Below are 21,336 nucleotides of genomic sequence, written 5' to 3'. Positions count from 1 at the left end.
TCGGTATGGGGTATTTGTCATCAATCGTTTTCTCATTAACTTTCCTAAAATCAACGACAAGACGCCATTTAATTTCTCCTGAAGCGTCTGCCTTTTGGGTACTATCCAAATAGGTGAGCTCCAACCTGAGTCTGAGGGTCTTATGATATTTTGTTCAAGCATTTTTTGAATTTGATCTCTGACCTCTTGTCGGTGAATATAAGGATATCTATAGCTTTTCGTGTGTACTGGAATTTCGTCGGTTGTTCGTATTTTATGCTTGATCTTGTTTGTGAACGTTAGAGGTTCACCCTCAAGATAAAAGACATCAGCATAATTTGCACATAGACGCTTTAAATTTTCACATTCCTCCGGATTTAGGTGATCGGTCCGTAGGCGTGATAATACCTCATTAACGCGATACGATGAAATTGGAGTACACTCGGTTTCAATATTAAACAAATCGGCTTCGACAGGACGATCCATAGAGAAGATTATATCGTTAGATGAAGGGTTAATAATTTCTACCCATCCACGACTGTTAGTTACATTAGTAAAGCAATCGGAAACAAGACAGTTGCAGATCATTTGATTTTCGATTAACACCTCACCATCTTTTGAATTAATCGGTAATTTAACTAATTTCGAGGAATGAGCTGGTATTATATCTTCGTAAAGATTAGCGTTTCTAGAGTCATACATCTGAATAGGTATCTGTGCGTTACGCGTTATTAATAATTTATTCTTTAAATCTATATTCGAATCCCAGACGTCTAGTAAATCAAAACCTAACAGTCCGTCGAAGTAATTATGAAACTTATACACATAAAGAGTTATATTACACCGCTCATTAAATTCCGGGAAGCATGGCAAAGTGATTGAATAATCATTTTTGCTGGTGGCGTGTACATTCGTCACCTCGAATGGATCGTAATTCAATGGAATATGACGGAAATATTTTCTTACACTTTCGGGACTTATAAATGATTGATTAGCCCCAGTATCAATTAAAAATTTAAGCGGCGGGTTAGATATTTCTATGTAACCTAATTGCCTTTGGATATGAAAGTTAACTTCTATTTTGGCTTTTCTAATTTTACCTCCTTCTGAAAATTTTCGTTTTTTGAATGTTCATCAGATGGTTCTACCTCCTCTACTATCGGAGTTTCGGAATAACTATACTGTTCTGGGTAGCAATATTCACTATACTGATCATATCCATAGAATTGCTGATCATAGTCCGTATAACCATAATCATAATCATAGTAATCCGCGTAGTTATCAAATTCATTAAAATTCAGTTCGCGCGTTTTAAAATAATTACTGGGTGGTGGATTACCATGTTTCATCCAATCGTGTCCGGTTGGTGGTAAAACTTTGGAACAAAATGACTTACACCGCTCATCGGGCGTGGTGTGTTTCCAAAATTAAATGATCTTTGCGGTTGAGGCTTATTAGGTAATTTGAACACATTACTTTGGGGGTTGTAATTTTGTGGAGGAGCGCGCATCATCTGTTGAGTACGCGTGAGCCCACGTGGTGTTTGCGTATGGGGTTGCATGTTAGGTTTCCACCCTTGCATTGACTGATATATTTGAGGCTGACGTGATGGATCCGGCAAATTAACAATTGGTTGTCTAAAATTTTTGATAAAGCACCCTTTTTGCCTCTATAGTAGTGCCAATCGACTCATGTAATGAAATATAAGTCATAATGGTGCTAAAAAGATTTTGACACCTTTCATAAAATTCTTGAGGAGTACTAGACCCCTGGGTCTGTAGAGACAAATCACTGTATAGAGCAGTCTCGTCACGATGGTCAGCAAAATTATTAATTAATGCACTCCTGATACCGTTCCAATTCTCAGGTATGCCGTTCGAGTTAATAAGCCTAGCTGCGGATCCTGTTATTTTATTTAAAATTCCGTTTAATAAGGCTAAGTTGGTTAATTCATGCCCTGGTTCTGTTTTAAAATGTGCCAAAATTAATTGATCACACAAATTTATGAATCGTGTCAGAATATGCGGATTCCCGTCAAATTCTGGTACTAACCTAAGCGATTTGTAAATGGTATCGACGTCGGATTGAGCCATATTTTCGCCCAAATTCCTTCTCTCGTCTATACTAGCCAACCTATGAGTTACTCTACTGTTACTTAACCTACTGTTCCTTAATTCTCTCGGATGGAAAATTTTGGAAGATTACACCTAACTATATCATAAAAAAAATTGTGTATAATATATACGATATATACTATACCTATCTCTATATTATAAGGATTATGATAAAATAGGAGGGTAAGGACTATGAAAGATTCAAAGTACTTACAACATTACTGCTTCTGGTATTTCTTGCTCGAATCGAAGTCTGGATTCCCTCGGCTGCAGCTTCCGTAGATTCTGGATACCCGATCGCACGCGCGCGGATTGCGATTTATCGTGGATATATTCGAGTATCCTACCGACTGCGCCAATTACGAAGTTCACAGCCGGAGGTCGCAAAAACCAAAATTAAAATAAGAAATTTAATTATAAATGGAAAATTACAATAAGAAATTATTACTAATTAAAATAGGTTGATAATTGATCGATGTTGGACCAAGAATGCGGCGCGGTTGCTACGACGGTTTCATGTGCCCTCCGATTGACGTCAATGGTGGTCACGTTCTGCTGACGGTGCAACACGTGTAGCTTCTTGTGTTTATGGGGCGATGCATGCGTAGCGCTTTCCATATATTAGCTATGCGTAACACGCACGCCCGCGCATGCGTGTGCGGCTGCATGGGTGACGCGCTAGGGTTGTCTACAAGGATTATTATTAAATTAGAATTTACTATCAAATTAATTATTGATGTATGTGCACAAGAAAACAAATTCTAATCAATAATTAATAACTACAAAAAATAACCACATAGTAAAATTTGTGAACAACATCATACTCCAATCGTCTAAGAGTGTACAAATCACGGTTTGCATAATGGATCCAGATATCCTATCTAGTACTCTAAATGCTTGCATTTTTTAAATTAAGTAGCAAATTTTTTCTATGTTTGACTTCTTAAAAATAGATTAAATTACCACGACTTCTTTTGACAACCCTATTTTCTAATAAATGCACAGTGCACTAAATCCCATGTTATCTGTACTCTAGTTAACTAAGCTTGTTATTACAACAAGGATGTTATCATGACAGGTTATAGCAGGTCGCAGCACCTCAGGATATGAAGTACCAACATCCTGCACACGCAGTGTTGCGACATGTTCGCCTGCGGATGCGTGTGTGACCGCATCGATGATGATATAGGGTTGTCAGCATCCCAAAGCTCGCTTGGATGCTATACTCCCGAGTGTCGACTTGGGGCCGTAAGACCGGTCAGCCAATAACCGTTTCGCTTAAACCCCTGTATTGATAGCGATAACGCGTTTTTCTCCGTGATAAAAGTAAAAAAAAAGTGTACATTACATATTTTTTTTCAGCGCATTTAATTAGTATATTTTTATGTGTTGTTTTAGCAGTCAATGCAGGTATTATTATACAGTCATAGCCCCACAAAAGTAAGAAAGTAGAACTTTCATAATGGAATGTTAAAGGTAAGAATTCCAACAAAACTTAATCGTAGGTGCGTGTAACATGAAGTAGACTCATGTTATTCCAGATAGCTAATCCCAGATTAGGCATAATGCATTAATTTGACGACATGCTCATTCCTTTACTGTGACATTTTTTAAATGCGCAAATACTGCGATTTCTTAAACAGGTCCGTCTGAATATCTTTAGGGCCGGCCGATATTCAACAGTGGATTTCATGTGGCTGATGATACAGTTTAAATATAAGCTATTTCCAGCATTCTTATACTTAACGTATCTTTTCTTAGTGGTATCTTATTCTATTTAACATAATGTAACAAACTCTCCAATAAACAAGGAAGCGTTGTAATTAAAGATAAGATTCGCGATCAGGCAAGGTCGAGTGACGAGTGTCGATACGTTATCATTAGACAGCGCGGCATGTGATACAACGGGAATGAAATTTAATTTTAATATAAATCTGATTGGATTTGTAAATCTTGGGGAAGGTAGGAATGGTTTTCTAAATGCTCAAATCAGGAAAGCCAAATTTGTTTACAGTATTAATTGACCAGTCCGTGGTTGAACTAAGAACTTGAATTTACCAATGTAACTTACATTAAATAATGCGGTTACTCTCAAAACACTGTCAATCTAAATAATACGTACAGTACTTCCAATTTTACTTTACGGCGCTTCACCTGTCCTATAAAAAAAACATAAGATGTACGCAAACTACCTTCCAGACAACCGCCTTATTTTTTGTCCATAAATGCAGGTAGCATCCCTTTAATTATTCCCTCTTGGTCCGTACAGCCCTACAGGTGGCGTAGGACGTGCGCAGGCGCAAATTATGCACACAAAAAACTAACAATACCGGCGCCAACGTTCCTCTAATGCTTAGCTTAATTACGCGCCCACGTGATAACATCTAAGAGACCGCAAAAACTACAAGTGGCAAAAAATGTTTAGCCGACGGTAAGAAAGTAAAGTTTTTGTACGTTGTATTGGTAAACAGCTTCCGTGCCGCAGCGGGTGGTGAGGCGAACGTCGAAGACGGTAGGTACGAATCTTATCCGAGAAAGCGTGCGATCTTCAAATATTTGATTGGTGAGATCTTGGTACTTATCGACCTTAAACTTATAATAATTATATTATGTGTCTAGAATTTCATGAGACACTAAATATTAGATGGAGCTGTATAAAGAGAATCAGCATGGCAGCGAGAGAACGTCACATATGTCAAAGATACGACGCTCAAAAAGCCGAAGCTAAATACTTACTGTCAATTATTTTAATGAAACTTCAGGATGACGTGTTTCAGAGTAGACGCGCCATTGGATGAACACCAACTTGTCTCTCGTATTTGCAATATTCGTTGTAATTATCGTGTCGACAATGCAACCGGTGGCATGCGAATTGTATTGATATTTAAAAGGTTGCTTAATTGTCGGTTACGGATTAAAGAAATTGTAAAACAGTTTTGTATTACGTTTACGTGGCACACGCAATGTCTATTATTCTATGCGTCAGCTATTTACTAGAAAAAACGTTTCTATCCGACCCTAGACTAAATGAAGAATAATATAAAAATTGTAGTTAATAATTAAGGTAATTCAAACTTTGATACATCCCCTCCTCCCAGGCGATTCTTGTGCCTGGTATTAATGTTCGTTTCCACACTTATTTGTCGCGGGCCTAAGCACACAGTTAAATGTGTATACCTCATGGCTGTCAATTCACATTGAGGCCTATGAGGGCTCGCGAACATTTCCTGGTCTTTCCACTCCCCTTCCTTTCCCGCACACTTCCTTTCCAGCTATTCCCTTCCAACTTTCCTCCAAGTCCTGCAGTCTCTAAGCTGGGGGTTTCTAGTAAGCCATCCGCAGATTTCTCCCGGTGATGACTGTGAATCCTATACCCAAAAAACCCTTTGATACACTCGAAGACCTGATGGACCACATGGTATTCCATTGATTACCAACGTCATGCTTAACGACAAAGCTTTTATCAAATTGAACAAAATCTTACTCATGTATTAAATAATGTATTGCACGTTCGTGGTCGCGTGTTAGTCGACAACCGTGTAAAATGTGCCGCAGTAGATTCTATATACATTATGAAACGGCTGTTACTGCTCTATTTAACGTAGGCTTTATTTATTGATTTAGTGCGGGCTGTTTCAATGAACGTTAAAGTTTATGTAATTCGATTTTAATATGACGAATGACGCCGTTAATGCTCTTTGTTACGTAACCTTATTCTTTTTGACTTTAATGATGCTTACTCTTGAAATTTGAAATCTTAAATAAGATAAATGTTCGAAAAGTATTTATGTATTGATATTGATCAATTATTATAGTTTAATATAAATTACCTATTGTATTTATCAGTGTTTATACCTGATCCTTTTGTAAGCCAGCAACAAACAAATGGCGTAAACAGTAATGTAGTTTATAAGTAGATAGGTTATTCACCAACACCTTAGTTCTTACAAAGCTTAAGAAATATTACAATATAATTGTTCAAACAGGTTGAACCGATCCGCCTTCTCTTCGAACAGCAGACACGATCCTGATGTCAAGGCTCTAGAATCTAGATTATTTATAGCTGACTAGATGACAACTGTAACAATATAGTTTAGTAGTCTGTTGTGAGCTTCACGATTTGGTGTTCATAATTGCTTTACTAAAATGTTTTTGTTTTTGATTTTAAGTTTTGATTACCTTGGTGACGTAGTTGTATTACGGTATGACTGCAGTGCTGAGGTCGCAGGTTCGATCCTCGGGTTAGATTTCTAATCAAGATCAGACAGAGTCTAGGATTTGTGCACGATATCACGATAAACTCGCCCTATATCATGGGATGGATTGGATGGAAAATGGGTGCACCAGTTAGGCCTCTGCCAACCCCTTCGGGTGTACAAAGTATGTGTTGTTTGGGGTATTCTTCTGGGCATGGAAATAAAGTCCCTAATCAAATCACTGAAATAAATGGTTCAATATTTTCACTCATGGGAACTCACTTCGTTTATGCCATAGATTACATTTATTTTGACAAATAAATAAGTAAGCCGAGATGCGAGCAAAGCTAGTACCAATATAAATCAAGAGAATGAACGAAGAATATGCCTTATTCAATTACCGAGAGATATGACACGTCACTAACAATCATTTAATAGAATTTAATCAATCGGTCCCATGTACAGACTTCAAAGCCAATTGTCAGTAAGAGCAGCACTTATTCTCGATCGACGCTTTACATATTCAATTTACGCGCAATACGTTGCCCATTAGGAATAAGACGGTTTTCGTTAGAATCAGTTAGGATGAAATAATCATGCTTTATAAATGCGATTGAGATCATTAAGGTAAGAAGTAAATTGAACGCTCAGCAATTTTGCGATATTTTTTTTTTGATAAAATTTAACACACATAGACTATGTCTTTGATTTATAGATACACAAATTTCTATCAGAATTGTATGTAGCTACTATACTAAAGTCCGATATAGAATAAGCAATAAAAAAACAATTTCCAGAATAATTACATTTAAAAAAAGCAACACAATGAATATCACTATGATCTCGAATCGATATAAACAATAGTGAGACAGTCGGACCCCTGTGTTCTCAACCTGTGAATGGATTGTTACATCTAGTGGCACAGTTTCACCGCGATGTGAAACGGTTGACGCGGCCACTAAACTAGATGTAGGTATATGTTTGACAGGATGACAGCTGTCAACAGCATTGTGTAATTAGTTTTATATACAACCAAAGTTAGTACTTAGTAACTTAACATGATAATAATTTCAAATTAACTTGATCATAAAACAAAATCGGTTTTTATAGTTAATTATAAGTGAACTGACAAAGGGATAACTAGATACAAGTATTTCGCTGTAGGCAAAAATATACAAACTTCCTTGAAGAGCCTTAAACTTCAGCTTTTGGCACTTAACAATACATATTAATTAAAAATTATAAACGAGCTATATTAATTCATACACGTACCAATAAACACCAATCGTTAGTAACATCCGTTTCCGTCCGCTATTTCCGCGGCCCCATCACAAATAGTAACTCATTGTATGCAGATGTGACAGACGGCGAAAGTAGATCCCCTCGGCCCAACGCGGGAACCGAACCGGCACGTCGCGTCGTCGCACCTTTCGTTTCGTGTGGTAACCGCCGACCGGCGTGCACGCATACCAAATCAAGAGGCATGTTGATCATGTAATTTGTATAACCGCTTGCGACACGTGAAAGTAATTTGGAATTGGTAATGTCGGAATTTAACCGCCGCGCCGATGTAATACGGCCTTATTTCTGCTTTTAGACAAAGTGTATCGAAATACTTTTTTATCTGGCTTTTTTTGGTTGCTCCTCGAAGGATACTGGAAGAACATTCACCGTCAAAATTATCCAAATCTACGTGATACAGCAGAGGAAAAATATAACGGATCATTTCTTGGAAGTTAGGAAATGAGTGTAGTACATACAATATGATATTGAAATCCATTCAAATTTTTGAACGTCATTCCATTTCATGGACAGGAGAAACGTTTACGTTCTCGACTCTTCCAATTGTCACTGGCATCTAATTATTAAAATAAAAAAATAGAACAAATATTCTACTCGTACTTCATAGTGAGATGAGAGCTCATTCGCTACGCCTGGTAAATAGTAATACCCGAAAAAATCAGCAATTAAATGCTTCGGGTGATAATGAGAATTAATGGCAGTTTTATGTACTGGTTACATCATGGTAATAATGATAAATAGCTTGTCAGAACATGTTTCTATCAATACTAATTAAGGTACGACTAACTTTCAGCTGCAAGTTTATTTTGGAGGCCGATCGGTAACGATGATGTGTGTGCAATGTGCATTAGTTTATATAACTGGTGACATTGTAAACGACGACATAAAAAAAATATGTAAAAAAAACACAATTGATGGCAAAACAGTATGCCCGGAGTTTCTTTCTGTATTTTTTCTTCGGATAGGTAAGGCATTAGTGGAAGGCTTGTAGGTTAGCTAGGTTAAGGTCTATTTATCCTCACCAGAGAGAATCGCGACGTGTCCTTGACATTATTTTGATTCAATATAGTTATATATTTTCTCCTCTCTCAGCCCAAGCTGGCTATTTTAATTACATTATGCTTTCCTTTTTTAATTTCACGTCTAGCACGAAATTTATGTAAATGTCTGTAGCTGTAAAAGTAACTCTTAATTATAAGAATTTTGTAACATATTATCACGTATCTTGACTTGTCATAAGTACAACTATATCCGCCTTCGTGAATAGATTATTTAAAAAAAATCATTCAATTCACAAAGTTTAACAATAAAAAAAATCATTATCCTTTCCCTATATTTCAATTATATATTCACACTATTAGTAGTAAAGAAACGTAAGTGAACATTACATTTTTTAGAAGCTTCTAGAAATTAATATAATAAAAGGAAATTCTATATTAAAATGTCTATAGCAACTCAAGTAATAATCGAAAAAAGAAGCCTCCAAAAATCACATTTTCTAACCAATTTGACTCTTCCCGCCAATTCACATTCTAAATTTAAAATTGTTTTTTGATATTCGAATCGACAAACTTGACCAATGGCCGGTAATCATAAAAAACTGATTACAATCTGCCAACATAATAAAGTGGGTTACAACTTAATGTTTTCGCACCGAGTTTTTTCGTCGTCCATCAATCAATAGGCGACGGAGTACGGACCGACCTTGCCTCTTACTCATTACTGTAGATATTGCGTGAAATTCTCATGACAGGTAGCAAACCGATAGTTACGTGTTACATTTTATTGATGAATCGTTTTTTGAGATTTTAGAGCTTAAAAGGTTTTTTGTTGGTTTGTGATGAATTTTTCGGTACAATTCATATAAAAACTTTGCTATTGTTCACATTCTGTAATCAATATTTCCCATATACAAAATACCATATTTTTTAAACTCGTAGTAATTTTTTTGAAAACCTGTTCCCACACACATTTTAAAATAAGGTACGCTCTATAGCTTATTAATGTCTAGTATGGTATTATTTTAAATAAGATATGATACGGCATTAATTATGCTTATACAAAATTCGAAATGATTGCAAACTGGGCAATATTGTGTTATACAGTCAGTCTTGTTTGTCAAGCAAGGAACAACCTTCAACATAAGTCACAACTGAACGTTTGAAATGCCAATTAGTTTAATACATAGTGAATTGATAATTTTGTTGCCTAGTTTGGTTTAGTTGCTTGTCCTGCAGATATACTGGATCAAGCGTGTATTACTAACTAGTTATTTCATTTACTTATGCCAAGTAACTGGTATAAATTGTATATCTTGGAATATAAAATTAGTTAATATTGTAGATATATTTTCATTCAAGCAAACTGTTTTACTGCATTATGCTATTAAATTCTTTCTAAGCGTCACCAGCGCTGGAATCATTCAGTGCTTGTTTCTTCTTGTTTATAGTCATGAAAATATCACTATATCTATTTAAATATTTGTAATCTTTGTTACTATAACACAAGTCCTTCAAACTTAAACGCAACATGTAAGGCAAACATTCACTTGCGCTAAATAAAGCGAATTCTTCGTTATCATCTGCCGCGGACCGGTCTCACAACCTGCCCTACCGGACCTCGAGGTCATACCAAAAACTTATTTTTATGCGAGCAAGCAGTGACTCCACTGCAGCTAAAAGCAAGTATAAGTTACAGATATGAGTATAACACGCATCAAAACTTTATCTCCGGAGAGGTAAGCAGAGGAGCAACTATGGCGCCCACTTTTCATCATGCGTGTTCCGACTCATGACGTGGTACGGGCAAGTCTATGGCTATATCGGACACAAATTTCAGACTTCGAAGTTAGAGCAAAAAAAACAAAATTACTGCGCAACCCGGGATTCGAATATAAGAATCTGAGAGGTGTCGTAACACGCATCCACCTCAACTACGCCACCAAGGCACTCATAAAAAGAGCGGGTTTAACTTCCAGCTGTCGCTATCCTGCCGGATACGAATTCTCTACCATGAGCAAACGTACAAATCTACACTTAGTGAAGTATATTGGCCTACTGCTAATTAGTGTACGAGGTAATGTTGCCACACAAATATGACGAAAGTCCGTCTATGACTCTTCACGATGCGTACATTCAATTAATCATTGCAAACTAATTTCATTGTTATTCGACAAGCTCAAATGATGAATGTTATACAATTGCAAAAAATGAAAGGTGAGAAATAGTTACAATAATTGATAACGTCTTCTTACTTAAGAGTTATGTAGTTGTGTTGTAATGCTATTTTATATTTTTTTTATTATGCACGATTATAAAATAACTATTGTGTAGTCATGCGACAGATTTGAAGAACAATTCTACTTCTAATTACAAAGTCATATGTTTTTTCCTACGTGCACGAAAAATAACCCACTGCACCTAAAGTGGAGTGGAGTCCAAAAGAATGTCAACTAACGAGAGGTGATTAATCCTCGGCAGTCGACACAATTATGCCGGCCTGTTAGATTCGGATATACACTGACTGATCCCCGAACGCGACACACTTACATGGATCACTATGGCGGGTTTTAACACTTTGTGTAGGGTGGTCGCTATCCAGGCGGATATAAAATATATCCAATAATCACCGACATAAAACGACGATATAAATTTAAATAAGTCAACCCCACCTACTTCTAAAAACGGCATGCATATTCACGGCCCCTGACCTTCACAAGATAACAGGCAAACAATAAATACACATCAGTGTCACCTCCTTATACGATTGGCATCTTCCGCCATTACCTCGTTTTGGCAGAATCTGCCAAACTTGGCGCAATCCTACGCGCACGATAGTATAAGAAACGTATGACCATTTTGACAAACTATTTAACTGGGCAGGGTTTTATGTGGTTTATTAAACTGGTCATTATTGAAGATGCCATGTTGGGTATCACGCCTGACTACCGCAGTGATGTTATCAAGTATTAAGAATTATAAGGCAAGGTTTATTATCTTTAACCATCGATATATGTATATATGTACTACGTACTAGATTTGGCGTTTCCGAACATTTACTGTGATCAACTGAATTGAACTGCAATCTATTCAAACTGACTAGTATGGTCAATATTGACAACTTGAGGTTGTCTACGGAGTGGCGCTCATGATATAAGAACTCGAGGCTAAGTGTAAACCTGGATTTAAATAAAAAGAAAATAGCCAAATAAGTAAAATTATTTGTTGTTCAAGTGAATAAATAGATTATAACAGTAAAGTCTTGGTAGCCTTTGTAGTTCAGATTTTGAACAAATAGTTTATATGGACGTTCGTGTCTATAGAATATATGTCAATGTCTTCAACGAATTTAATATCCTCTAACCTTCACATTGTCAAATGCCTAACAATACAACAGTACTTATACTACACAGCCGCTTGGCGACAGAAACAGATAAAGCAGTAGCTACTTATATAGAATTCTTAAATATGAGGTTTACCTGCATAATCTTGCCCCTGGATTTAATTTTCCTCATTTTGTTAAACACAGAGAGACTTATCACTCCAATCGCTTTGTGCAAGTTGCAAAATAACCAAAAAGGATTTTATCTGATTCTAAATGTGGGTCAATGAAAGCAAGGTGTGTGACCCCACGAATATATTGCGTGAGCAGTGTATGTTAGATGTGAATGTCTTTTCATGAAGTTTTTTCCTGGCAGTAATTCCCAGAAGCTATATCTTGTTAATGTTTTTCTATTGTCCATGAACATCCACAATGCAAAAGGAATCGTGAGTAAGTCTACTTCCCTTTGAAGAAAAGAATAGGAATATAGAAGTCATTAGTCCTCTGGTAACCTTACCGATTACCTATAAAGCAAATCTATTACTTCGCGTTGTTAGAGACGATGTCAATAATTCCATGATGCCGAGCCATTCCTCCTATAAATAGCAGCTACGGCAAGACATAACAATAACTTAATCATAACAATGTCTTACGAAGTGATCCCTGTTATAGAAGAAGGCAAATGAGCAGCTCAGACCACTGATGATAGGTTGATACTTCTTAAAAACCCTCAACGTGCCTACCAACACGTCCTTAGCAAGAGCAACATTCTCAAGACCGTTTTGGCAAACCAGTTTATCAGGCAATACTTAAATGTCGCTAGGAAGTTAAACTAGTTGCAGATTCTCATGGCTATGATGGATTTCTGGTAGCTTTACACGAGATTCCTGCATAAACTTTCTTGAAATGTATTTCCTCGTTTTTGATTCGAGTTGCTTTTAGGTTTTTGAGGTAGCGCTGACTGGAAAACTGTTTTGCGTTGAATTTGACTACATGATTTTTGTTATGAGAATGTCCTGTTCCACTGATTCGAAGGAAATCCCGACTATTTGGTCTAAAAGGTATTACAATCTAGTCCAAGGAATTGTGGGCCTATTTTATGTTGCAAATTATAAAAGGTTATTTTCATTGAGTAATTTACATTTCGTTTAAAAATAATAAAATGGAAAATAAACTGAATGCACTCATTATTAACGTAGGCTGGTAATGGATGCATATTATAAAGGTCGGATGTTTCCAATATCAAATATCAGGGGCAGGTAGGTGACATAAAAATGATGATGGATCACAAAAATAAATAATGCATGATGCGTTTTTCTAGAATAACTTATTTTTATGGCAGAAATAAGTATAACAGTAGGTCCTAATGGTATCACTATTAACATATGCAGGTCTTGCAATTGGAAGTAGATACCAGACCTTTGAGGAATAAAAAAAAAGGATGGAAATTATAGTTACCGGTAATCTTGCTGTTACAGGCAAGAAAAAGATACAATAAAACTGAACAATATCTACAGCATTATTAACAGCTGTAACCATACCAACAATCGCATTCCCAATTAAAATTGTATTTGTAACAAGCTCTAATCAGACTTTACTGAGAAGTCGATGGGTTTCGATAGTGATAGTCCATTGTGTCAACCTCCGCGACCGCCGAGGTAGCTGACCGGTCACCGGTTCTTCAAGTCGTGATGTCATAAATCTTAACCTGATTGTGGATACTAAAAAATGTCACGATGTTGACACAAATATTTTCTGGACCATTTTTTGTTTACTTCTGATCGATAATAGGCTTTAACTGTGAGGGATCATTAAACTTTTATTCAAAGAATTTTTATCAGAGGCTCCAAAGATTAGCGTATTCAAATAAACAATCTTTTCAGTATTATATTGTATTCACGGATCACGATGTTATTTTGATGTAATCTGAGCTCGCACCAGCGAACACCGAATCCTACTACTGCTTTTTGTCTATTCACGATTTACATACTCAAAGATCTACTTTGCGTACTGACATTAAAACTGTCGTCTATACGAATGGACCCTTATATAATATGTTAAATTATACTCTCATGTAAGCGAGTGTTATACAAGATCCGATTTATTTCCAAGTGCATAATTCTTGAATGTAATTTAATCTATTATTGCTCAGTTTTGTGGTACCGAGTTATGGTCATATTTTTTTTGTTTCTTTGGATTAGCAAGCAGTTGTAACATAGATATACGTATTATCCTTTTAAGATATAGTACTTAGGTAGTAATAATAGTGATGTAACCCACTCCTCTATACGAAATATTGAAGTGTTAAATGATTTTTTCAAAATTTGCGGTTGACGGTCTGATCTACGCAGAATGAGCTCACAATGTATTGAAGTCTAAAAGCCGGTCTTAACATTAAATCGGAACCTGAACGACCGGCTACCAGATTTTAAGAGACTGTGTGTTAAATTATTTAAAAAAAAGGTTCCTACTACATAAATTTTATTAAGTCCAATTCCTATTTACCGCTTTCAAAATCCTTCAAAGTAAAACTAACAAGGTGTTCTTAAAATATAATTTAGATTATCGATATCTATTGATAAAGGTATATTTTAACTAGGAAGTGACGTAAATAACAATATCTCTCGTAAACCTTGTCTTATCATAGTATTATCTAAGGAGAATCGACGAAAATAAACTTAAAAATTGTGATTGGATATTATTTTATCTTGTTTTGGTACTTAGCAATTTAATACTATAGTGAAATTTTTGAAAGGGAACTCGACACAATATATAGGTACTACGAACTTACAGAAATGCTGTCTGTAAATCGTTCTTATTATTAGATTTTACATAAGTTACGAAGGCAGGAATTGACTTGTATGGACCCTTCGCCACTGCTATCCAATGTATCTGGAACAGTTTGAATATCAAAGCAAAGACTTAAAAACAACAGGCCTTGCAAATTCTACGGATATCCTTAGTCTATTTTTTATCAACGGCTATTACATTCAATATGTCGTTTCGTTTCACGGCCTAGTTATGAATATAGACATACTGATAAAAAAAAAAAAAAAAACTCGGAGGTCGTGATCATAGAGAAATTAAATACGGTTTAAGAGCTTTATCTCTCTCTTCTCATTAAGGATTGTATACATAATTCACTTACTGAGAAACAATGTTTAAAACTAAGATTAATATTTAGAGCGCCCAAAGGTACGTAAAATAAAAACGAAACAGAGATAATAACAGAAATGTGGGTAAACAAACAATAATTAAGTAAGTAAGAAACTCGATCGTAGTCAAGCTGAACATGCGATGTATATAATATTTTGTTAATTTTGTAAAGGGTCTATTAAATACCATCTTTATTACGGCAGCTTTAGGTAGAATTTATTAGGATTCCAGTTTCACACATTGGCAACGGATCTCTGAAAATTGGTGCCCTCAAAACTTACCGCACAACATTAGCACGTCTCGATATCAAATCAAACAAGAATAAGACACGAGTTGTTGACCTTTCGCTGGCTATCAGGCACCGAATACATTGCTCTCAATATGTGAAGAGAAATACATGTATATAATTACACCGTTGCCTTTGCAGGGTAAGCAGAGACAACGAGTATGCAACCGTATATCGCTCAACGCTAAGGATTGGTGACCCATGATGTAATAGGTGATGAGATTATTAGTTAATTGATATACATTATTAACAGACTCATAAACATAATAATAAGCATCATAATCGCTAACTTAAAAAGTTTGTAAGGCCTAAATACTAACGACAGCCTGCATCCTGCAGTTGATTGGTATTGAAATGTCGGCCGGTTGTTTACAAAACGATTATGCAAGTCCACCTGCTATTTCGAAATCGGTATCTGGAGTACCGCTCTCAATACATACAGATGCCTTTCAATTTTGCTGTTTCATGATTTTGCATACATACATTTACAAAGGCTTCAATGGCCAGCGGGTGGTGAGCAGCTTTGAAATTTGACATTGTAGGTTCTACACGGAATTATGTTTGTACTGCTAAGTTTAGACTAGCAACTTCTCGCAGCAATATATTGCGCAAGAACTTCGAGATGGGTGCACATAATGTCATAAATTTTATACACATACGGCTCGCCGCAAGTCCAGCGAAAATCAAATTGCTGTGTTTGCTCCATACAAACTACTTGTGGAAGCTTCTGCAAGTCTTTTTGCTAACCAACACCTCACTTAAAATATACGAATTTGCATCATGTCTGTAATAGGTCAATTGTCGTAACTGATTTGCTAAGGGCATACTATGTTTTGTAATCTTCTTTTACATAATAAAAGACATTATGTCGTTGTATTGTTAAGTTTATAGTTATTTTTTTCGGTCCGCTTGAATTTTAGGACTCACCCGGTCTCACTCTGTTATTCTTTAGACCCTTAAAAGTGAATTTAGTAACAAAAAGCTTGTGACTATGTTCAATGCAGCCATCATTATCATTTATAAGGATAGCAATAATATTGCTATAATAATCTATTCTTATAAAGATGACGTCACAATTGTGACATCGTAACCCGAGCTACATTCCTCAAATCTTTATCTTTGGGTTATCAGTTATTACAATATTAAGTAAAGGAATTAATAACACGAGATATCATATAAAAGCTAATACTATTTTCTCAGAAATTTTATGCAAAGGTTAAGAACGAGGTTAGATATAATAAGTAAATAAATTCGCAAGAACAAGCAAACCTACGATTATCATTATTTTTATATCGGTTTGTGGTTTAACCGTCTTGGGGTAGGCAGAGATCACTCAAAGCGAAATGAGCATATTACTCCCCTGAAAACACACGAGACGAGTTTATATGAAAGGAAAACCTAAACACAGACAATATCAATGTTTTTAAAATAAATAAAATATTTTTTTTGAACCTTATTAGAATTAAACTCGGAACCTACCTATCAACTATTAATTTACAGTCACAAGACCATTGATGATTGTAATACATTTGTTAAATAAAAGCGTTATCAAGATTACGTAAAACTCAGATTAGGTACTTGGTTATTCTTGTTATAAGTTTATCAATTTGGTAATTAAAAACAAGAGATATAGCGGTTATTCAGGGGTTTTTGCTGATAAACAATAATATTCTGGTATTTCCTATTAGTTTATTATACTATACCTAGTAATAACCTATCCCTGACCAAGTATTGCTGCAAATTTCAATACAGATTGAAATGACTAAGCACTAAAGCGTCTTAGATCGAAAAGTTCATTATACTCGTTATTGGTAATAGCAACTGACGCATCGTAGGAACATTAGACGATTAGTTAATACAAATAATTTATTTTTACACATTGCAATTTAAATCTCATACAATTTCCTTTTGATCTTTTGCTCAGTTGCCGACTTTTGCTGTAAGTTTTTGGTTTCGATTAGATAGAACAACAATAATTGCCGAAAGGTTTCTTATTCATGCACTATCTTTACTGGTAACTATAGGGGTTGACACCAACGTCATACCAGGCATTAATTCTCACGGTGTTTTTTAAATAAAAAAAATTATGTCAAGTTTAAACATTTTTAAAATTCCTACTATTTTTCCTCTACTATTAATTTGGCTAACAATTTCCACCAGAGAAGAATGGGGAACGAACTCTAATATTGTTTTTCTCCAAATCTGTTTAAAGGTATAAGGTACAGTGCATAATTCAACAAATAAATATTTTATTTTGTTTTTACGACTCGTAAACCACAATTTGTTGCTTAAATTGGGAATTGAATCCAAAATCTCACATTTGACAGGCCAGCGGGTTAACGGAGAAAATTTAAATATAGAACATCGATTTGCACACATTACATTGACCTTTTTTTGCCCTTGATCTTTAACTTTCGCTCGCGGTTCATTCACGACTCAAAGGACCTTCAAATTAATATTTTTATGACTGAATAATTACTTAATCATCAATAAGTGCTGCATTAAAACTATCAAGTCAATATAGAAACCAATAACTATCATTAACTTTAAGGATAATTTACATTGTATTTTTGGAAATAATTATTGAATGATCTTGATCTTTTCTTGGTCATTTTGGATAACGACGTATGTTCGCCGGCGGCTGGTAAGGTGTGTTAAACTTCTGTAACGTCACCCAGAATTACGAAGCAGGACAATACGTTCGTCACCTTTTCAAATTCATCACAACTAAAAAACCCTACGAAGAAATATAAATCACAAGACTGGGTTAATTAGTCCTACCTCTATTTTTATAATCTATATGTATTTTTTTATATTTATTAATACAGTTCTACTTCAACGCATTTTTCTCTGGTAGCCAAACAAAGACTCGTAATTCAAAATCAAAGTCTATTTCAATTAATAAATTATTTAAAAACTTTTTAATTTATAAGAAAAAAAATACGATAAAGATAGAGTTGACTACACAGTAAAATCACGAAAAAACACAAAGGGTTCTAAGGTAAGAAAAAAGTGTTAGTCAACCGATACGCGCGTTATCAGTCATTGTCGTGAGACGGTTATCGCGGCCCGGTTTGCCGTTATCCAAACATAACCTCTATTTACTTCCTTGATTAGTAAAACATAAGCCCGCACGGTGCAACTGCGTTGGCGCCTCGTGGGGTTGTTAGAAACCATACGAGGGTATAACAGGTTTCGGTTTTGTGAGTAATTAGCAAATCCAGTATGACATAAATATCTCGTTTAACATTAGTAATAGCTTTCAAATTATGTAATTATAATTTTAATGACGAGAGTGTGTGTTCAGAGATAAAAGGCGTGTGTGTGTATGTTCATAATATGGGTATTACCAGGTGGTAGTAGGGTATATTTTATATCTGCCCGAATAGGCACCAGCGACCCTCCATAGTGGACCACCGAAGCGTGTCGCGTTCCGGGATCAGCCTTTGTATATCCGGTTCAAGCAAGCCGGCAAAGTATTTAGGCTGGAGCGGGATAATCATATTTTGTCAGCGAAACTATTTAATTCTCAATTGCTTACCTTCAGGTGCAGTAGATTACTTTACTCTTTCCGTATAAAAAAGGAGCAACTTCTAAACTTTCAATTAAAATAGGTACTGCATGTTTTTGCACAGCGCTCATCACATGACGTCAATTACATTTTATAATGCCACATCACACATGACTTAACAATAACACTTTAGCATAATTATCCACTGTCCTTACGATTTTTGCGAAAACTCTAAGTGAAGCCAAGTACAAAAACTCATTTTAGAACTATACAGACATTATCTCAGTCACGACAAGCTAATATTCATAAAAATGTAAAAGAATGGTGTACACGGGCGCGGCCGGCGACCTCCAACCGGTAAGGCTTACTTGTATAGACATTATGTTGAATATAGACGCCTGGCCTTATGATCGAGAGCCTATGCCCGGACAATTGTGGACACACCCGTGACCCGATGAATGTAGAATACTGGTCGATATTAATCTGATAAGTTCTTCCCCTATCCCCTCCCCATCTATATTCCCTTAGGTCCCCGCTGTCATTAAACAGTGAGGTAAAGTTTCGCATTAGCAGGTGCCTCTCGGCGTTGACATCAGGGAAACTTAGGCTTCTCATGTGCTTGCGTACCCCTGTAACCTAATGCAGAACTCCCAGGACTATGAACACGGGAAGGTTAAACCCAAAAGAAAAAACCGGATGAGTAAAACTAAATAGGAGTTCAAATATCAAGCTCCGAAGTGAACTCTTTGTTTTTTTTGCCGAGGATAGTTGCTTTGATTTGAAGAACGATGTACCATTAAATTTCTCGATTTCATAGAACGGCCTTGGTGTACTAATCATGGCTGGGAACCGACGGGTTCAATACGTTCATAGAGCAACCAATCAATGAGAACCTTAGTGATATGGATTTCAATTTACGCTCACACCAATAGGTTCCATATCCCACCATGGAATTTTGGATGAACTAATGCGCCTGTCGCTTCAAGGCTTATGAATGAGGGAATTATAATAAAAAGTTCGGCTTGCATGGACACCGGAGTCACCCTTGCGGTGAGACCTATGACTCATTGCAAGGATATCTAGTTACTCGGTACTTAGTAGACCGGCACATCGGCAGAGAATGGTCAAGTCTCATCTATCGGCTAGTCATGCTCTACTGTTTATGGTCTATGTTTTGACTGCGAAAATAGTTATTTTAGAGGTTGAGATTCATACCGTCCTATTTCGTTTTTAATTTTAGTAATTTGGCGCGATTCGACAGTCTCGTAACTTCAGAAAAGAATTTGAAATTTTACAGTGTATTTAGGGTCTTGGCTTCTTAAACTTGAATAGGTACTCCTTTACTTAAACCTTGATTTATAACGAGTGTTACTTAATAATAGGTATTTACAATAAATAAAAGTTGATTTATTTGCACAGTTTGTAAAACTAGTGTGACGATTAAAGTACGCAATCTGTTACAAACGTGATATGTTTCGCATTAGATTGGCAAACAATCGATGGGCGGATAACATACAGAATGAAAATATTAGGTATTCGCCTATTCATGCATTAATGGATTAGAAAAATAATTGAATTATTAGATAACATTCACCCACAGTCTACATCGCACAAAGTACACGCTCATTAGCAGACAATACAGATAAACTGCAATAAAGTAGACACGGTGTATTGCTATCTATAAAACAATGATCTCGACACCGTTATACCACCATGAACCAACTAAACACCATAGCAAAACGCAACTCACCGAAGCAATGGTATCAGCAAAACTCGACACGATTCAGTTCCGTTGGGAATACAAGTTTTTAAACGAGATTTTTTTCCAAAATCACGTCAAAACAAACATAAACACACTATACACTTTTTTAGCAGCACTAAATCACTGTTAAACACAAACACGTCGAGTTATTTTGCAGTTTTCGGTCAAAAATATCGTTACGTCTACGTAAAGAATTTTGAGATAACGCGACACAGCGACGTAGCACGTCCATCCAACGCGACGATTGTGATGCTACTAGCGCCGCGTTGGACGCGCGTGCGGCGAAATGTGGAACTAGTTTTTAAAATTCCGTTGACGCGCACGCTTCACGACGCGACAACCTGGCGCCGGCGACGAATTTTTGGCGGGTTACCTGGAATTTAGCATCAAAGCCTCAAAGCCATTTTTATTGTAACAGCCACGAAGTAAGTTTGTCTACCCACAGGTGGAATGAATGTGTCCAGAACATTGTGGAAGCCGAGTTTGAGCTGTTCTTCTCTCGTGCAAAATACCTAGGAACGTATGTACCTACGTGCACTACAGGCAATGCGTGTGGCCGTCGGACGGTCTGACATTCACCCTTGGAATCTATACTATTATATAAAGCTGAAGAGTTTGTTTGTTTGTTTGTTTGTTTGTTTGAACGCGCTAATCTCAGGAACTACCGGTCCAAACTGAAAAATTCTTTTTGCGTTGGATAGCCCTATGTT

The 21,336-nt window shown here is 36.2% G+C and overlaps 1 protein-coding gene across 3 annotated transcripts in view; it reads right to left on the bottom strand.

Moving 5' to 3' along the window:
* Positions 1-20,895, bottom strand: part of LOC115451281 (echinoderm microtubule-associated protein-like 2) — an 87,701-nt gene extending 66,806 nt beyond the window's left edge. Inside the window, exon 1 of one of the 3 annotated variants that reach the window (XM_037437390.1) lies at positions 20,615-20,895. Coding sequence is in view for 2 of the 3 variants with exons in the window: in XM_037437392.1 (XP_037293289.1) it covers positions 2,308-2,312 (5 nt within the window). In the remaining variant the exon portion in view is untranslated. Of the gene's footprint in view, positions 1-2,307; positions 2,411-20,614 lie in introns of those variants that run through there. The other 2 variants (XM_037437392.1, XM_037437388.1) reach the window with 2 other exon arrangements.
* Between the last annotated feature and the right edge of the window lie 441 nt (positions 20,896-21,336).

This window comes from Manduca sexta, chromosome 11 (genome assembly GCF_014839805.1).
Source record: "Manduca sexta isolate Smith_Timp_Sample1 chromosome 11, JHU_Msex_v1.0, whole genome shotgun sequence".
Taxonomy (NCBI): Eukaryota; Metazoa; Arthropoda; class Insecta; order Lepidoptera; family Sphingidae; genus Manduca; species Manduca sexta.
Note: the sequence above shows the minus strand (reverse complement) of the source record. Positions and strands in the feature narration are given on the sequence as shown.